This window comes from Marmota marmota, unplaced genomic scaffold (genome assembly GCF_001458135.2).
Source record: "Marmota marmota marmota unplaced genomic scaffold, marMar, whole genome shotgun sequence".
NCBI classification, from domain to species: Eukaryota; Metazoa; Chordata; class Mammalia; order Rodentia; family Sciuridae; genus Marmota; species Marmota marmota.
In genome coordinates this window covers 407831-426203 of record NW_026002626.1, presented here as the reverse complement: position 1 = coordinate 426203, position 18373 = coordinate 407831, and the positions used below count along the sequence as shown (strand labels likewise).

General features: G+C 33.6%; 1 protein-coding gene across 1 annotated transcript; it reads right to left on the bottom strand.

Annotated features, from left to right (window-relative positions):
- Positions 1-15867: 15867 nt before the first annotated feature.
- Positions 15868-17846, bottom strand: LOC125614577 (endogenous retrovirus group K member 7 Gag polyprotein-like). Its single transcript, XM_048797496.1, has 2 exons — positions 17661-17846; positions 15868-17542 (listed from the first exon to the last, which is right to left on the bottom strand). Exon 2 carries the CDS (start codon positions 17538-17540, stop codon positions 16755-16757), a length of 786 nt encoding a protein of 261 aa, XP_048653453.1. The 5' UTR covers positions 17541-17542; positions 17661-17846; the 3' UTR covers positions 15868-16754.
- Between the last annotated feature and the right edge of the window lie 527 nt (positions 17847-18373).

Sequence of the window (18373 nt, the reverse complement as noted above, 5' to 3'; positions counted from 1 at the left end):
TGGGAATTCAATATAATGTTCCTCTAAACTGGAAGCAACATAGGTGTTGTGCACATGGTAGTTCTCTGAGGATAAAAATATCATGGAACTCAAAACTTAAAAGGCATTTCATTACATATCCTGCCATTTCAGAGTGAAACACTTTCTTCAGCACTGCATATAAACAAAATAAATATTCACTGACAACTAATAAATATTTAAAAAAAGAGTTAGACACTAGGAAATAGATCCTTCATTTGGAACCTAATATAAGAAAAAGTAGGCCCAACTCTTCACCATGTTGCTTAGGAACTGACTTCCTTAATAAGACTCCTAAAATGCAAGAAGTGAAATCAAGAATCAATAAATGGGGTTACTTGTTTATAGGTTACTTCAAGTCAAGTAACTTTTAACAAATAAAATAAATAAGCCACAGATTGATAATGTTTGTAAGATATGTAACTGACGTACAAGCCAGAAGAACTAAAACTGATAAGAGTGTTGTTACAGAACCCATTTTTAGAATCAACAATAAGCCCCTTCTTTCCATATCCAAGAGGAACATGTTTGTTCAGAAGCATATAATTAAATGACCATCCCATCTTCCTAGAAATGTTTATTGAGTTTCCAGCTGTCAAAAGCTTCCTGTTTTATTCACACTTATTTTCCAATTATCTTTTATTGTTTTTTCCTACAACCAACACTGGTTCTATTTGAGGCTAGGTTCTGGTTTGTGTTACATTTTTTGTATTATTTTGTAAACTGATATTATCAATTTCTTTCACATTCAATGTCACATTCAATTCACACGTGATTCCTCCAAAATATATGCCAGTTTTCCCAATCCTACTTGAATTTCACACATTAAACTCCCTGTTTAGTCCCCTCAAACATGAAATATCAAAATCTCAAAGTTTCCTTTGAAACAGTTTTCAACCTTCTCTCCCTAAAACTTACTCAACTGATAAATAAATTTAATTATTACTAATTCACCCTTGTTACACATGTACTCAACTCTACCTGTAATTTATAGTAGTAGAACCTCTAGAACATATCTCAATTATTTTTGTTTTAGTCTAACTGCACCCATATTCGTCTTTGGGGTAACTGTGACTTCCTTCAAGCACCTCCTTACTGCAAAACCAAACCTCACTCTAAACCATTTCCTCTAAAAAAAAAAAAAAGAATAAGCATTATACCAATCTGTCCCACTATTGATCAACACTTTGCTCATTTCCTTCTGCTCTTCAAACAAATTCTGAATTTGTTAGCTTTCTCATATCACATTAATGATGTGGTCCTTTCAAATACAGTTTCTTTTGAGTAAAAGAGAATACTGACAAACCAATGAATCTATGTTCTAGACTCAAGCAAGCAACATATCTATAAACTCTACTGAATGATGATTTGGTATGTATTGAAAAGTGGATTCTGGTTTCAATTCTAAAACTTCATTATTTAACCTTCCATATCAACAAACCTCATTTGTATTGATACATATGAATACATACACATAACTTGCTATGCTATATTGAAAGGAAAGTTCCCTTCTTGTACTGGTGAGTTGGTGGGTTTCAAGTAACCACAAGATTCTGCAGTCAAGCTCCTCTTGATTCTAGCAGACATCAGATGCTCACAGCCAGTTTTCTTTTGCAGAGTTTGAGTGTTCTAAATCCAAACATTGATTCTTAACTCCAAAAACTCCACAGAAGTTTGCTGTTGGACGGTGTGTAGCTAGGGATACACACACACACACACACACACACACACACTCCTTGGGTCACCACTGTTGGTCCACATTTATGCTAATCAAGGTTTGGAAAATATAGCAACTGCTATTGGTCCAAATATATGCTAATGAAGGTTTGGAAATGTACACGTTATTGGTTAGCACTTGAGTCTGAAATATTGGCTTTTCCCTCATTTCCATTTTCCCTTAGGGGACATGGAGGCAGAACAGGTCAGTGTCCTGGACTCCCCTGGGCCCTGGCCTGCACCTGCATGATGGGCTGGACTGCATGGTCCACCCCCCCTTTCTATGTCAGTCCACCCAGAACCTCCCCTGGAAGAAATCTAAGAAATAAACCAGACCCAGAAAGCAAGGATTGAATGTTTTCACTAATATGAAGGATGTTGTATGGCAAGGGGCTCCAAACCATACTTTTCAACTGCTTGCTTCATGGATCTGTCCCTCTGGCATATGGTCTCCAGAAGCTCCAACCATTTTAGGCCATCCTAGACTCCATTATCTGACTCAAAGAAAAAATACAGTATCACCTATGAAACTTTCTTTAGAAATTTTTAGAAATTTCATCAAATTAAATATGGAATCTTTTTTTGTTATCATTCCTGAAGTATCCTATCTACATAGACCAGCTTCTGCAGGAGGTATCCTGAAACCACTGACATGGACCCTTCAGATTCCACCCCCATCACACCACCCTAGGCCTTCACCACTGCTGAAGTTTCTCTAGCCCTGTAGGGACAGGGCCACTAGTGAACCCAGCTCAGTAACTGAAACTTGACAAGTGGCAGGTCCCAGCAACAACCAGCAGTGGGCCTTAATGGTCACATCACAGAACCGTTTTTTAAAAACTCCTGGATGAATTTCCAAATAGAATTCTATTCCTGTCCTGAGAAGCTCTTCAAAAAGAGGGCTGGGAAGAGATGAGATTGCATTTCCAGGTTGGGGTTACCTGTCTCAGGAAGGTTTTTCCCACTTGAACAAATGGATATCATAAAAAAGAAAAGAAATAGTTTATAAAATTATTCTATAGTGAAATACCTCCCTCTCTCCCTTGCCAGCCAATTAACATTATCAAGTATCCCTGCTCCTTTCCTAAAGTTCATTATTAATCTCTGTTCTCTTCCTGTGGTGGTCTATAAACATTAAACAATGCAATTCAAATACAATGAAAATTAATTAAAAACTGAAAGTGTATATCTTGCAAAAATCACATTTTCATTATCTCAATAAAATTGTGTTTGTGTACTACTCTAGTTACACACAAATCTGCTGTGAAGTGAGAATGCTTGAGCAGTTAATAAATAAATAAAGAAATATTGATGAAAAATTTATTTTTGTGCTGGGGTTGTGGCTCAGTCATAGAGCACCTGCCAGCATGCATGAGGCACTGCATTTGATCCTCAGCATCCCATATAAATAAATAAAGAAAATAAAGGTGTTGTGTCCATCTACAACTAAAAGTATTTTTTAAAAATTAAACATATTCTTAAAATTTAACGAAATCAATATTTAAGGTAACCCTTTGGGAAAATTGGTCCATTCTATATATATTTTAATAAAAATGGTAATTTTCAGGATTCTTTTAAAAAACTCAAATTGTAATAAAGAATATAGTTTCACATAATGATAAAATGTTGTCAGAAGAATTCTATGCAAAAAGTGACATTTTAAAATATATGTAAGAATTAGGATGCATTATTCTATATGCTACCTTGTTATAAATAACAAAATAAACTCCTCTCTTATATTTAATGATTTGGAAACTTTCTATTAGCACCCCCATACCACTTTGCTTCCTCCACCAGGAGCATTTTGCATGAAGTTTTATTCTATTTTTGAACAATTTAAGTATCTCTTTCCTGTTGTGAGCATCTTTTGATGATGAGAACCTCCTACATGTGCCTTTGTTATATATGGCAGGAGGCACAGTATCATTTAAAATAAAACTTGACTTGACTCACATTTTAAGGGCCAGAAACAGGTTCCCAGTGCAGTCTTTGGTGCTATATTGAGGAGCTTAATCTTTATTGTAACAGTTAGAAAATCATGCAGATTTTTAATCATAGAATTACATTATTAGGATTATGTCATGACAAGTACACTAACTTGGACCTGTCTCTATGCTCACTTCTAGTCATTGCTGCAACATAGATTTGAACAAGTATAATGGGAAGAGTATGCCTCAATAGGTTCTTTGTACTGGGATTTTTAAAATATTTTTTAATGAGCAGTATTTACTTTGGGATTCAAGACCATATTTGAAGTTTAAGAAACAATTATTTATGCTTGTAATTTAGATGTTGGTATGTTGTTTCTCTCAATACTTTCTTGATACAAAGGCAAATCTGATGTTTAATAGCATGAGGAAAGTAACTGGAAAAATGAAAAAAGCTAATTATGATACTAGGTAGCTGCTTTCCTCCTCCTCCATTACTATTCAAGTTGGTCATAAAAGTTAAACAAAATATTATGAAGAAGGTTGAAGCAGGAGAACCACAAGTTCAAAGCCATCCTTATGCAACTTAGTGACACTTTGATTCAAAAAAAAATTGAAAAGTGGTTGGGGATGTCACTCAGTAGCTAAATGTCCCTAGGTTCAATCCCTTGTAACAAAGCAAAAAAAAAGAAACTCCCAAATAACTTAGTGGTATACTCCAAGGAACAATACAAAAGAAATTGACAAATATCACAGTAGAAATTAGTGATTAAAAACCAGAAAAAAAACAAACAATGTAAATGAAATTGAAATTATTTTGTAAAAATTGACAAAGTTTTGGCAAAATCTACAAAAGAAAGGGCATAAATAAATGAAATTAAAAGGGGAAAGGGAGACTTTACAACCAATACTACAGACATAAAAAAGAACCAGAAGATACTTCTATGAATATTATACACAAACTAACTAGAACACCAAGAAGAAATTGATAAATGTCCTAATACATATAATCTAACAGAATTCAGTTTATAAATAAATAAAATAATGAGTAGGTCAATAATCAATGAGGAAATTGCTTCAGTTATAGATATTGTCCCATCAAAAAAGCCCAAGGTATTACTGCCATTGCTCACATCTACTAAACACTCTAGGAAGAAATAATTTTAATGATTGCAAACTCTTTCAATAACTGAAGAAAAAGACAGATTTCAAAATTCATTTGAAGAAGCCAGAATTACCCTGATGCCAAAGACAATGTCAAAACCAGAAATACAAATTAAAGTTCAATATCCCTCCCAAACACAGACAAAAATGTTTTAACAAGATATTAGCAAACCAAATTAGACACCATATTAATGGAATCATTCTTCATGATCATGTGGGATTTTCCCCAGGGATATGAGAAGAGATCAACATATGCAAATCAAAAAAATATAATATATCAGGTTAAAAGTATGACTGGCAAACCTGTGCAATCACATCTTGATAAACACAGAAAAAGCATTAAACAAGATTCAACATCATTGTTTTAGAAAAGTTCATATAATAAGTGTAAAAGAAAAGCATCTTCACATGATAAAAGCCATACATGAAAAATCCACATCAAACATCAAATTTTAAGTTGAGGGGATTGAAGTTTTCTAAGGTTAAAAACAAAATAAAATATATCCATTCTCACCACTTCTATTTAGTTACAATAAATCTGAGTCAAGTAACAATTCAAGAGAAAGAAATAAAGGAGACCTACCTCAAAAAGGAAGGAAGAAGACAAATCGTCCCTTGGTGGAAAATGTCATCTTTTATAGACAAAACACAAATCTTTACCAACAAAACAGATAGAAATATTAAATGAACTTAGTAAAGCTGTAGAATATAAAAATTGATAGCATTTCTCTATCCTAAAAAGTATCAGAAAAAATTAAAAAATAACCCAACTTAGAATACCAAAATAATAGTAATAGTCATTAGCAATAAAATTAATCAAAGTGGTGAAATGTCTGTGCACTGAAAAGTTTGAAACATTTAGAAAGTAGTTATAAGAAGATACAAAAAATGGAAAAACATCCTGTGGGCAAGAATTATAAGAACTGTTAATATTTATAAAGAGCTACACTTCATAAAGTGCTCTAAAGAGTCAATGCAGGGGCTGGGGTTGTGGCTCAGTGGTTAGGGTGCTTGCCTAGCACCTGTAAGGCACTGAGTTCAATCCTTTGCACCACACATTCAAAAATAAACAAAGTAAAGGTATTGTATTCATCTACAATTAAAAATACTTTAAAAAAGAGTCAATGCAATTTCTGACAAAATTCAAATGACAATTTTTAGATAAACAGAAAATTCAATCTTAAAATGTATATGAAACGCGAGCACAAGTAACCTACATTGTCTTGAACAAAAAGAACAAAGCTGTAGGCATCATACTGCCTGACTTCAAAATGAACTGCAGTGATATAGTAACCCAGAACAGCATGGTACTTGCCTAAAAACAGATACAAACACAAATGGAACAGAAAGCCCAGAAATACATCCAGTTATTTACTGTCATTTGATTTTTAGTAAAAGTACCAAAAATACAATAGGGAAAGAACAGTCTCTTCAATAAATGGTGTTGGGATAATTAGATAGCAACATAGAGACTGAGAGAATGAATTTAGGCCCTGTCTTTCAAAATATACCAAAAGATTTCACGATAATTTAGAATTTTAAATAAAATATATGAAACTACTGAAAGATAACACAGTGGAAATTTTCCATGATGCTGGTTTCGGCAATAACTTTTTGCCAAGACCTAGAATTATGATACTACTAGAAGAAAACATAGGGGAAACACTTCACGACATTGAAGTCACTAAGTTATGTGCATGGAAGCAGATGTAAAAGTAGTTAAATGAGATTATATAAAATTAATAAGCTTCTGCTCTGGAATGAAAATAACTAACAGAGTAAAGGGAAACCCTATAAAATAGAAAAAAATGTCGGAAGAAAATATGTCTGATAAGGTGCTAATAAATAAAGTATATAAGAAAATCTAATAACTCAATTTTATAAAAACAAATTATTTAAAATAGGGCAAAGAATTTGAATAGATGCTTCTCCAAAGAAGGAATAAAAATGTAAAATTTTCTGTGAAAAAAATGATCAATATCCCTAATCATAAAAGTAATGACATTAAAAACTACAAGACATCTCCTTATCCAATTAAAAACACTATTATAAAAAAGATAAAAGATAACAATTTTCAGAGAGGAAATGGAAAAAAAGTGAACTCTTACATGCTATTGATTGGGATGTAAGTACAGCCATATGAAAAACACTATGGAGACTCCTTGTAAAATTAATAACAAAGAATCTATATGATCATATATGATCCAGCAATACTCCATGGAATGAATGAATCAATCTACCTACCTACCTATCTACCTAGTGCTCATGTATTTTAAAGAGATAATGTGTATTTCCATGTTTACTGTAGCATAATGCAAAATACTCAAAACTGGGACAAAATCAAATTATCCACCAATTGAAAAATGAATTAAGAAAACATATACAGAATATATGGTACATATACAGAATATATTTCTACTTAACTTTTTTGTTTGTTTTTAGACAAGTCTTGTCATTTATAACAACCTGGATGGATCAGGAAGCCATTTCTGACATGAAGCAAGGCTTGCAAAGAAAGACATATTTATAATCTTATTTACATGTAAAAACTAAAAAATGGAATTTAGAAGAAGAGAATGGAATGGTAGTTCCCAAGGCCTGGGAATACAGAGTGGAAAAATTAGTTAGTTGTTGGTGAAAGGACACAAATTTTTAACTATACAGGATGAATAATTTGAAGAGGCAGGTATATTCTACAACATGGTAACTAAATAAAATGTATTAAAGTCTTAGAAATTGCTATCATCAGATTTTCCTGAAAATTGGGCTTTGTTAACTCCATGGTTCATTTGCCTCTTTTATACAATTAATGTATTCATTGTGTTACAGACCATCTTCTTTACCAGATTATAAACCCCAGATGATAGTGATAATTTTAATTTTCCCCCCACTTTTGTATTCACAAAGACTAGAACAGTAAATGACACAGAACAGGTACTCCTAAATGTTAGGTGGAATGAAGAATGAAGGTAGAAATCAATGAAAAGTCTGTCTAGGAAGAGAAAGAACCCAATGGGGGAAGAGATTAGCATAATTCAGGATTTTGTATCTGAAGAAGATCATACAGAAACTCATTGTATTTTTAAAAGTTCTTTGATTATTTCATTTCACCTTCTGAGCCTTATCTTTCACTTTTGTAAAAATAAGGGAATTGTGCTGTTTTGTAAGCTCTCTTTTAGTACTATATATCATTTCTCAATTCTTTGTTCTACCACCATGCAGTTATTATTCTGCATTTGGTGAAATGATTCTCCACTGGAAATAAATGGTTTTAAAACACTCAAATATTTTTTAGGGCATTGCAGTAAAATTAGAAGATATTTATGTAATTAAGTGTATCTAAAACAGCAGCAGTAAATGCCTAGAACATGTGGAGTCTTTCACAATTGGTAGTGAATTGCTAATGTTACTGCCTGAACATGAGTCAAGTACCTTCAAGCAGTGTTTGATGCTAATTTGAAAATGAAGATTCAATTCAGTGGTAGATCCCATCCATACAAAATAGATTTGCAGTAAGGTTTTCCTAAAAGATAGAGAAGAAATAAGAGGAAAAATGTAAGCTTGCTTCCATTTTGATAACTCATTTAATTTCCTGAAGGAGAGAGAATTAAATAGGAAGTTAATTTCATACACTGATTTATACTCAGGCAGGAAGACTCAACTCTTGTTGACAGGAAGAGAAAAAAATCGTCAGACCAACTTATTTTTTCTTTCTGCCAGAATAATGGAGTTTTCAGAAAAATGCTAGCATTTTGTTGTCTTTGTTTGCATATGGAATACTTTGGAAAAGACTTAGGCATAGGGAAAAAGCAGGAAATTTTCAGTATGAGCTTTACTGCAATATGACATTAGTGCTAATAACAAATTAAGCACTGTATTGAAGTGACAAAATACCCTATTGATTCAGAAGATAATTGGATAATTATTAGGAGATGAAGTCTAATTAAAACCATCATTCACGAATTTCATTCACACATTTAGTTTTAACTAACGTCAACTAGTAAAAGTTTTTCTTCATGGGCTAAATTAACATTTCTATGATAAATTCAGTGATTTTCTTTGACTTGATTTACATAGTAATGATTAGTTTAAAAACTCTCAAGTATAAAGTTGAGCTACTCTCTTATTTGTGTAATATTTTTATATCTAATGAATGGAGAGATCAATACCTTCCCTTTGGGCTCCATAGATCTGTTGATAAAAATCAAGGTACTGGCATAAATTGAGACTATATAAAAAGTATTAGGACTAGATATACTATTCATATGCCAAACATAAAAGCAGACATTTTATAAAGCTATCCTAGACTTTTATTGATATTACTGTATTGCCCACAATCACCTCTCAAACAATAGTAGCTTTTGAGTTTGTTTTGTTTTAAACAATGTTACTTTTTTTCTTTGTTTTCAGTGCTAGGAATCAAACTCTGGACTCAGGCAAGTTTAGTAGGAACACCTTACTGGGCAATATCCCCAGCCTCAATTTAACTAAAATATTGTGACCAAAGAATAGCATTATATATGATGGGATTATTCACTAAGTAGAGAAAAAATAATGCTTAACAAATACCTGATGAATGGTAATTTACTATATATATTTTTTCCTTCATTCATTCATCCACTCAGTCATTAACATGCCATTTTTACTGTCTATTTTTTTTGTTAACTTTTGTTTAGTACTCCAATTAAATGTGTACTATTCTGTTTAATTCTGTCTTCTCCATCTCTCCACCATACTCCCCAACCCATGTACATTAATTCATACTTAAGTGGTATTTAAATTTAAGATAAAACTTACTACTGACACCAAAAATGTTTTAATTACCTTTTGGCTAGAAACAGCATTTCCATTTTGGCTTTTTTATTATTTTAAGTTTGCAATCATTCTAAAAATATACATTTTACTTTTTAAAATATATTTTTAAAAATCTATAAAATGTGTCTTAGAACCCAATAACTGTAGGATTGCTTTTTTTTCTACTTTTTCTATTGGTTTTCCAATAAGTTTATATCCTCCATGTCTTGGTTCTGTGTGTTGTGTATGTACATGTCTGTGTGAGTGTGCATGTGAATACAGAAGCATGTGAGTGCTAAGTATAGGAATCATTGCACACACAGCTAGTTCACAATTTTCCTTAAAAACATATATATTTTATTATGCCATTGTGACTTGGAGTTTTAGGATTTGAAAATACAACACTCCAATTTCAAAGGATGAAAATATTACAATCTTAATTACAGCTTCTGTAAGGGCCTATCAATTTCTGACTGTCCACTTTCTTTAGCTTATAGCCATTTGGGTCTCAATCAACAGCTTAGCAATGATTTTTTTAAAATTTAGCTGCCGAAAGTAAAGTGCTTTAAGTTTATAAATACCTTTCTCCAGAGTCAACATGTGTCCCTAAGTGAAAAGCAGCTCCACGATGGCTCACCTCCCTAAGCCTTCCTCCAACCTTGGTATTTTTCTTAAACTACTTTTATAGGAGCAGGGGTTGTGGCTCAGTGGTAGAGTGCTTGCCTTGCACCTGTGAGGCACTGGGTTCGATTCTCAGCACCACATATAAATGAATGGATAAAAATAATGGCCCATCAACAACTAAGAATATATTTTAAAAATTTGTTTGTTCTCTCCCTTCAAAAATCAAGTTTTCACATTTTTACTACTTTTAAAGTTTCTTTTTTCCTTAGTTTAAATTTTGTTCTTGGTATAAAGTATGTTCTAGAACTCTCCTTTCTCTTTAATGAATGAATGTAAGAGTGTGTGTGTATACCATCATAGGTAAATTTTCAAAGATTTAGAGAAAAACTGAAAAGGCAGAACAAAATTTCACTCCAACAGTGAGAAACATGACTGCCATCTTCTTTCATCTATTGACTTTCCAATTCCAATATACCTGCATAATCTTTTGATTTATTTTTAAATTGTGTTAGCTTACCAATATAGCATTATCCTTTTTACTACTGTATTCAACTTAAATAGCAGATTGTTAGCATTCAGAAACAAGTGTAAAAATCATACATTTTTATTTTAACATTTAATTTTAAAACATTCTTCATTCCTGACACATTTGCTTCAGTATATGTCAAATAGCAAAATACAGAAAGGCAAATTTAATGTCAGCATGATTGGACATCAGGAGAAAAATTTTGCTCAACTAAGATTTGAAATGTTTACATCTACACACAATTCACACTGTATTAATAAGCATAGTCATAAATGTTAATATTGTATTTATAGAATTCAAAATTAAAAAGCTATAAAATATTTTCCATGATATCCAGGGCAAAATAAAACCTCCTACATTAAGGATATTTTGGTATTGGCAGGCATTTAATTAAAATCATTTATCATCTTTTGAGCAATGAGAAGAAAATCTGTATTATGAAATCACTAAACAGAAGAATGCTCAAGTAGGTCTAAAAAGATTAAAAAAAAAACTAGTATGTGAGATAGAAGGCACATTGCCTGATGAAGAGAACAATTCCATAAGTCTTAAAATCCTAAATTTGCATGTTCTCCCAAAAAGTTTTAAAGTATGTGAACACATTAAATTATAGACTTATAAGCAGCATATTTAAACCTAATGACAAAGATGGAGATTCTATTAGTGCTGGTTCAACAATTAATAAAAAATTTACACAGAAATTCAACATTTCATAGATAATCTTTATGAAATCATCAGAGAACTTGTACTAATAGACATTTACAGAACAAAATCCCCAATGTATCATTATTGATATCATACAAAGTATGTTTTCAGTAATAATGGGGCTGGGGTAAACAGCTGAATGGTACAGGACTCACATTGCATACTTAAAGCACTGCATCCATTCCTGGGCAACATGTATACACACACACACACACACACACACACACACACACATACACACACACACACACGAAAAAGAGAGAAAATGTATAACATCCCTAATAGTTGGCAATAAAAGAGCATAAATCTCAGTAATCCATGAATCAAAGATACAAATAAAAATTTTTAAAAACTTAAGACTATATTGAAGATATAAGTAAAATCTACAGAGTGCATTTATATAAGGTTGACAGGAACATGTGTAGTATTAAATGTTTCTATTTGAAATAAATAGTTTTAAAATAATTAACCTGAGCATTCACATTAAAAAAATAAAATTTTCAATCTATGGCACAATATAACAAATAGGAAACTCAGAATCAGTAAAACAGATAAAAGAAAATGAGTAAAGAAAATTCAATACAAACCTGGATATTAAAAGAAAACATATAATTGATAAATTCCTAATCATACTGATTTAAGAGGAGAGTAAAACTTTTCAATTATCAGGAATTAAAGAAGAGGCACCGTGAATGACCCATACATATTACCAGGAAAATGATATAATACAATGTAACTCTTGATCTTAAAATTTGACAGTTTATGTAAAACAGACAATTCCTGGAAACAGATTTTCTATTAGTCATTTAAAATGAAAAGGAAACTTGAACTAGAAACCCTTCTTCCTCAGTCTCCTAATAACTGGGATTACAGATATGTACCAGCATGTATTGCCTGTGTCTAATTTTTAAACCAATTTCTTATATTGAATAAATAATGTGTGAAATAATATATGTAAAGAAATTTTAATCTCATTTGTATTAATGTATATGAATAAGTACACACACCTTCCTAAAAAAGATCCCTGTGGTGAAAGAAGATTTTCCTGCTTGTAGTGGTGGGTAGGTTCCTCTTAAGTGGCAAGCCTCTGCAGCCAAGCAGCTATTGATAGCAGACTCTGCTCACCCAACTTCCAGTAGACTGCAGAAGCTCACCACCAACCTATTTTTGCAAGTTTCCAGGGTTCCAAATCCCAAGGAAGAAGTCTAGCCTGCAAGAAACCACAGCACCTTGCGCTGATGCATGCAGCTAATGCTATGTATACTTCTTGGGTCAATTCCATTGGTTCACTTTTATGCTAATAAGTGTTTGGAAAAAGTGTCCACACTATTGGTCCAAATTTATAAAAGGTCTCTGCCAGCATGCCCCCAGCGGAAACTGGAGGTGAGGGTGGGGCACCTGAGCTAACCAATAGTGTGTGTTCATTCCCAAACCACAATTAGCACAGAAGCTTTAGCCTCAGGAACATAGGAGCAGCCACAGGAGCAGGAGCCAAGGTCTACCTTGTCTTGCTGCTACCACTGGAGCCTCAGAAGCCGCCACAGCCATCAGCGTTGGAGCTGCCAAAGTATTTACAGGATCTTGGGACCATGGTCTTTGTAAATTTACAGGAAGCCAAATGTGAGAGCGCTGTTGTAACAGCACAATGGAATAACCAGGAGGAATAGAAACAGATGTATTAATACAGGTATACAATTTACAATTAAAGCATAAAATTTCCTCATCAAAAGTAACATTTCCAATTAATAACAGGTATGGCATGGGCACACATGTGGTTATATTATATTTTTTAAATACAGTAAAATTATAAGAAGCAGCTGATTGACTAGTCCCAGAGAAAGAGCCATTAGACAAAGTTACAGGTTTAGTTGCAGCAGCAATTTTCCATTAATGTGTTTGTAAATGATGAGGGTACTGCACTGAAGCCAAGCTTGGATCAGCAATTCTGCCATCACCCCAGGCCATCAATTTGTCGTTCCGAATGGTTTCATTCCATCTCTCTTTCGGCGGGATTCTGTATGTAGAAGATAAATCACAAGCAGTAATATTTCATTCTGAACAATTTTTTAAGAACATCCCGTAAGGACCCCACATGATAATATTCTGAAATATCTTCCCAAATTTGCCTAAACATTTCTGCCATATGAAAGGGGAGTATCTCAAGTCCTGATAAGTAAAATTGGGGCACTCAGGGAACATAGGGTATTTTTGTTCAGTTATATTATCCCAGGTCATATTGACAGACCATGCAGACAACCATTGTAAACGGGTTCGAGAACTATTACTCCAATTTCCAACTAGTATCCAATGTTGCCAATCTAATTGCAAGCAAGGAGGAACACCCAAGTATATAGGTTTACTGTTATTATTTTTATAAGTAAAATTAAATGGTGTTCCATCATTAATATTTATATATGTTAAATTGTTCCAAGGGGGAGATAAAAGAGCAGGAGAAGTATATAAGGTAATATCCATGTCACCCCAAGTAAAGGTTCCAGCAAAGGTGGATTGGGAATATAGGCCCAATAGTGAGTATTATTATTTTGTACCTCAGAAGCAGAAGACACTGTCAATAATGCACACATAGCCAGAAATAAATTTTCTGGGGTGCAATTCTTCCCTGTTCATTGTAGCACCTTCTGCCCTTCCCCACTCAGCTTTTTAATTTGACCCCACGTAGGTAAGGGAGAGAAATTAAGACGTTGACGACGTCGGGTCCCAAGATGAAGACGCGCCATTGCTGCCACCGAAACATCAAGTTCAGGATCTTGATTCCTCAGCTGGGGTAGTGGATAGGGTGCCCCCCCTTGGTGCCGTTCTGATTGTGACGGGTCTGGATCCACCGCCCTGGGAGCCACTGCCGGTGTTCATTTTTTGTTGAAACATAAGCATAGCCCTTTCCTCCTTTTTAATTTTTTTTTAATTTGTGTTTTAAGTGTAGCATGTACACGTTTTACTAAAGCTTGTCCTTGTGGATTATATTTTATTCCAGTTAGATGAACAATATCATATAATTTGCAAAAATCTTTAAAATTTTTACTAGTATAAGCTGGACCATTATCAGTTTTAATCATAGCAGGAATTCCCATAATAGCAAATGTTTTCACTAAGTGTTGAATAACATGACGGGTGGTTTCTCCAATTTGAGCCGTAGCCCACAAAAATTTAGAGTATGTGTCAATAGTAACATGAACACAAGAATAACGTCCAAACAAGGGAACATGTGTAACATCCATTTGTCATAATTCATTAGGTTGAATCCCTCTAGGATTTACTCCAGAAAGTACAATCCTAAGATGTAAAGGTCGACAAACTGGGCAATTTTTAATAATTTGTTTTGCTTGTTTATATGGAATCTTATATTTAATGTGTAAATGTCCGGCATTAGAATGAAACAGATTATGTTCTTCTTGAGGAGTTTTGAACATCACTAATTTGTCTACCTGAGCATTACCATATGTCAAAAATCCTGGTAATTTAGAGTGTGATCTAATATGATCTATAAATATGCGAGCATTACGAGCTTGTAAAAGTTTTTGTAAAGTATGAAAAAGATTTTGTAGAGTAGGTTTATTAGAATAGGCTACTGCAGTAAATATATTTTTAACTACTCCCATCGTGTATGCAGAGTCAGTAAGAATGTTAATGTCTTGATTATCAAAATCATTTAAAACTTGAATGACTGCAAATAATTCATTTTGTTGAACAGATTGATAGTTTGTTATTTGAACCCAATATTGATTCTCTGTCCAATAAGCACTTTTAGTTTTTGATCCATCAGTAAACACAGTAACAACATTGTCTAAAGGATATTCACTAATAATATTATTGATTACAAATTGTTGACGTTTTAACATGTCCCATAATTTGCCCTTGGGGAAATGATAGGAAATACTTCCGGTATATTCAGCCAACGCTATTTGTAGCATTTCAGTCATTTGTACCAAGTAAGTCCATTGGTCTTTAGGTAATGGGGTAATTATGTGAGAAATGTCATTGCCCGTCAAAGTTATACTTCTCTGTCTTCCTTGTTCAATTAATAATGCGATCTGGTCAGCATATGGCATAATATTTTTGGAGAATCTATGTTTTGTATGTAGAAAAGTGTTAGAGTCAAACATTTAACTTAACAAAAATAAGAAATATTTTTGATTTCTCTGTTAGATGTAGATTGTTTCTCCTTTTGCTAATGAATGTTTTTTAGCTGAAATATCACTGAGCTGAACAAATAAATCACCTTGAGTACATAAGGAAAAATAAACACATGCTAAATGGATAAACTACATCTTTACTAGATCATCTTTACCTCTAATACTTTAGAAGCTTAGAGATTTAGAGTATTCTTACATTAACTGCAAGAAAAATTAAAGGAGAAATTCCTTTTGAGATCACAACTATGAAGTCATGTGGTTATAAAATTCTGCATTTGTGTGCAAAACATGAATCACATTTACCTTTATTCTCTCTACTTAGTCTTGTCAATCACCTAGCAGGACTTAACAGATACCTTTCAAAGAAACAGAGATTGAGATGTGTTTATATAACTTCAATAACCTCATCACTATAGTAATGAGAGATGTAGTATCCTTTTGCTATGGTTCAAGACAACAGGGAAGGAGAGATCACAAGAAAGAGAAATCAAAATTATTACAACTGAGAAATTACTTCTCATTAAGTTTTACCATGGTGCCACCTTCATTTTTACATAAGCATGGTGGCATAATTCAAGCTCAATAAATCGGAAATCTTAATATTTAAAATTTACCTTGACTTTCATTTATCACCATATTAACAACCAAAAGAATTAGATAAAACACATAGGAAAGGGTAATATTAAATCCACCTTGTTGAGTTGATTTATTGACATATTAACTCATTTTTATATAGAAAAGGGATAGTGCATCTCAGTTTGCTTACAAGCTAGGAGATCACTTAAAATTTTGCATTTCCTAACTGCAAACAGAATATAGCACTTACAACAGGTTATAAATAAACTGGTTTTCAAGCATAGAGTTAGCCCCAACGATAATACACTATTTAAAAAGACCTAAGGCAATGAATTCCATTTCCAATGGAAAAAAAGAACTGTGCAAACAAGCTTAAAACTACTTTTTTTTGCCAGTGTTATAAAATGTAGCTTTTAATAAAACTTTGACCCAAATGCCATTAACTTCAGAAAAAAATTTGGTGGAGAGAAGAATGTTATTTCATTTAGGAAAAATAACCATTATCTTTTTTCCTAATCTTTAATACACACAATTTAAATATATACAGTTGCTTTAACACTTTACATAATTCCTATGTACTGGAGCAAAATTATTGTAATGAGTAGCAAAAGCATTAAGCAATGCTTTTACATAATGAGATTGAGGTCCGTACATTGTCACTGCCTTTTTTAATCTGTTAATATGATCAATATCAATCCCCTCATACCGAGGTGGATGTGCCATTCCATTAACTGGATCAGGCCTGATTATAGGAAAAGCAAAGAAAGGAGTTTCGTCCTCATCGTCAGAAGGTTCTGAGTCCATTTCCTGGACAGCCTTTAAAGAAGCTGCCAAAAAAGGATTGGTGGCCGGAGGGGCAGAGGGCCTGGTTCCCGATAAAGGCTTAGGGTCTATTTTAGCTTCTAATTTATTAAGACATCCCAGAACCTCCTCCATAACAAGTTTGAATTGCTCCGAAATGGAGCGATCATCAATCATCGTTTTTACTTTCGTTTTCTTTTCCGTAGCAGTACCAATTAAATCAGCAGAATTTTGTGAAGAATTATGAGTCAATTGTTGCGTATCTTTTATTACCTCTTCTTTTTCACTAACATCCAGAGGGAGATCTAAAATAGAGGGAGCTAACTCCTTTTGTAAGTTGCCAATTAATCTTTCTTCCTCCATAGCTTTAAACATTGTATATAAAATAGACCAGATAGACCAAAACCGAATTGGAATTTTTTCACCTTGCCTCATGGCCTTTTCAACATTGTGACGGACCCGTTTCCAATTATCTACATCCATAGATCCTTCCTCCGGGAACCAGGGATTCCATTCCCTGACCACCTTAAGACACATCTCTATATCAGAATGGGAAATGTTAATACCATAGACAGCAAGTGAATGCCTAAGAATACGTAGAAAAGGAGAAGATGAAGATTGTCCCATCACCCTGTAATATAAAGAAAAATAACTTACCCTTCCTGACAATCCAACAGGGTCCCTGTTCGGGCGCCAATTGTGAACGTCTAGAGCATTCGGGTCCCTGGGTAAGGGTCACGAAATAACCGGGACACAGGGGATGCAGAGCCAAGGCAGCAATCGCAACTGCATGCTGAAGTTTATTTGCAAGTTCCTTTTATACACTTCTTCTAACAAAGCAAGCAATTCTTCAATAACACTTTACCCACATTGTCCAAATATCATGCCTCAGCGCATACACAGAGCTAGATTCAAATTGTTCCTGTTTGTTTGATAAGTACCCTCCTAAAGTTCTTTGTAGACATTATCTACTCCTCTGAGGATGCATTTGTTTCTTCAGAATGTACTGTTCCCAGGATAAGTATGTAGGAAGCTTCTTCCTCTTGGCCAAACCATGCAGAACTTGTGACTTGCGATAAGGGGAAGAGAACTTTTCCTCCTCCTAGCTGAGGTTTGCCTCAGCTGACCTAAATCACAGCCACAGCTCTCGCAAAATGTCAGGCCTGAGGGAGCTAAACTCTGCACACTTAAACCCCAACATTCTTCCAAATGAATTTTAAGACTATTTTATCTAGTTCTATGAAGAATGTCATTGACATTTTGATGGGGATTTCACTGAAACTATATATTGATATTGGTAATATGGCCATTTTAAGAGTATTATTCTTCCTATCCACGAACATGGGAGGCTTTCCATAGTCTTCTGTCAT

Coding starts and splice junctions, on each gene's coding strand:
- LOC125614577 (XM_048797496.1), bottom strand. CDS start 17,540: ATGTGTCTTAAGGTGGTCAGGGAATGGAATCCCTGGTTCCCGGAGGAA.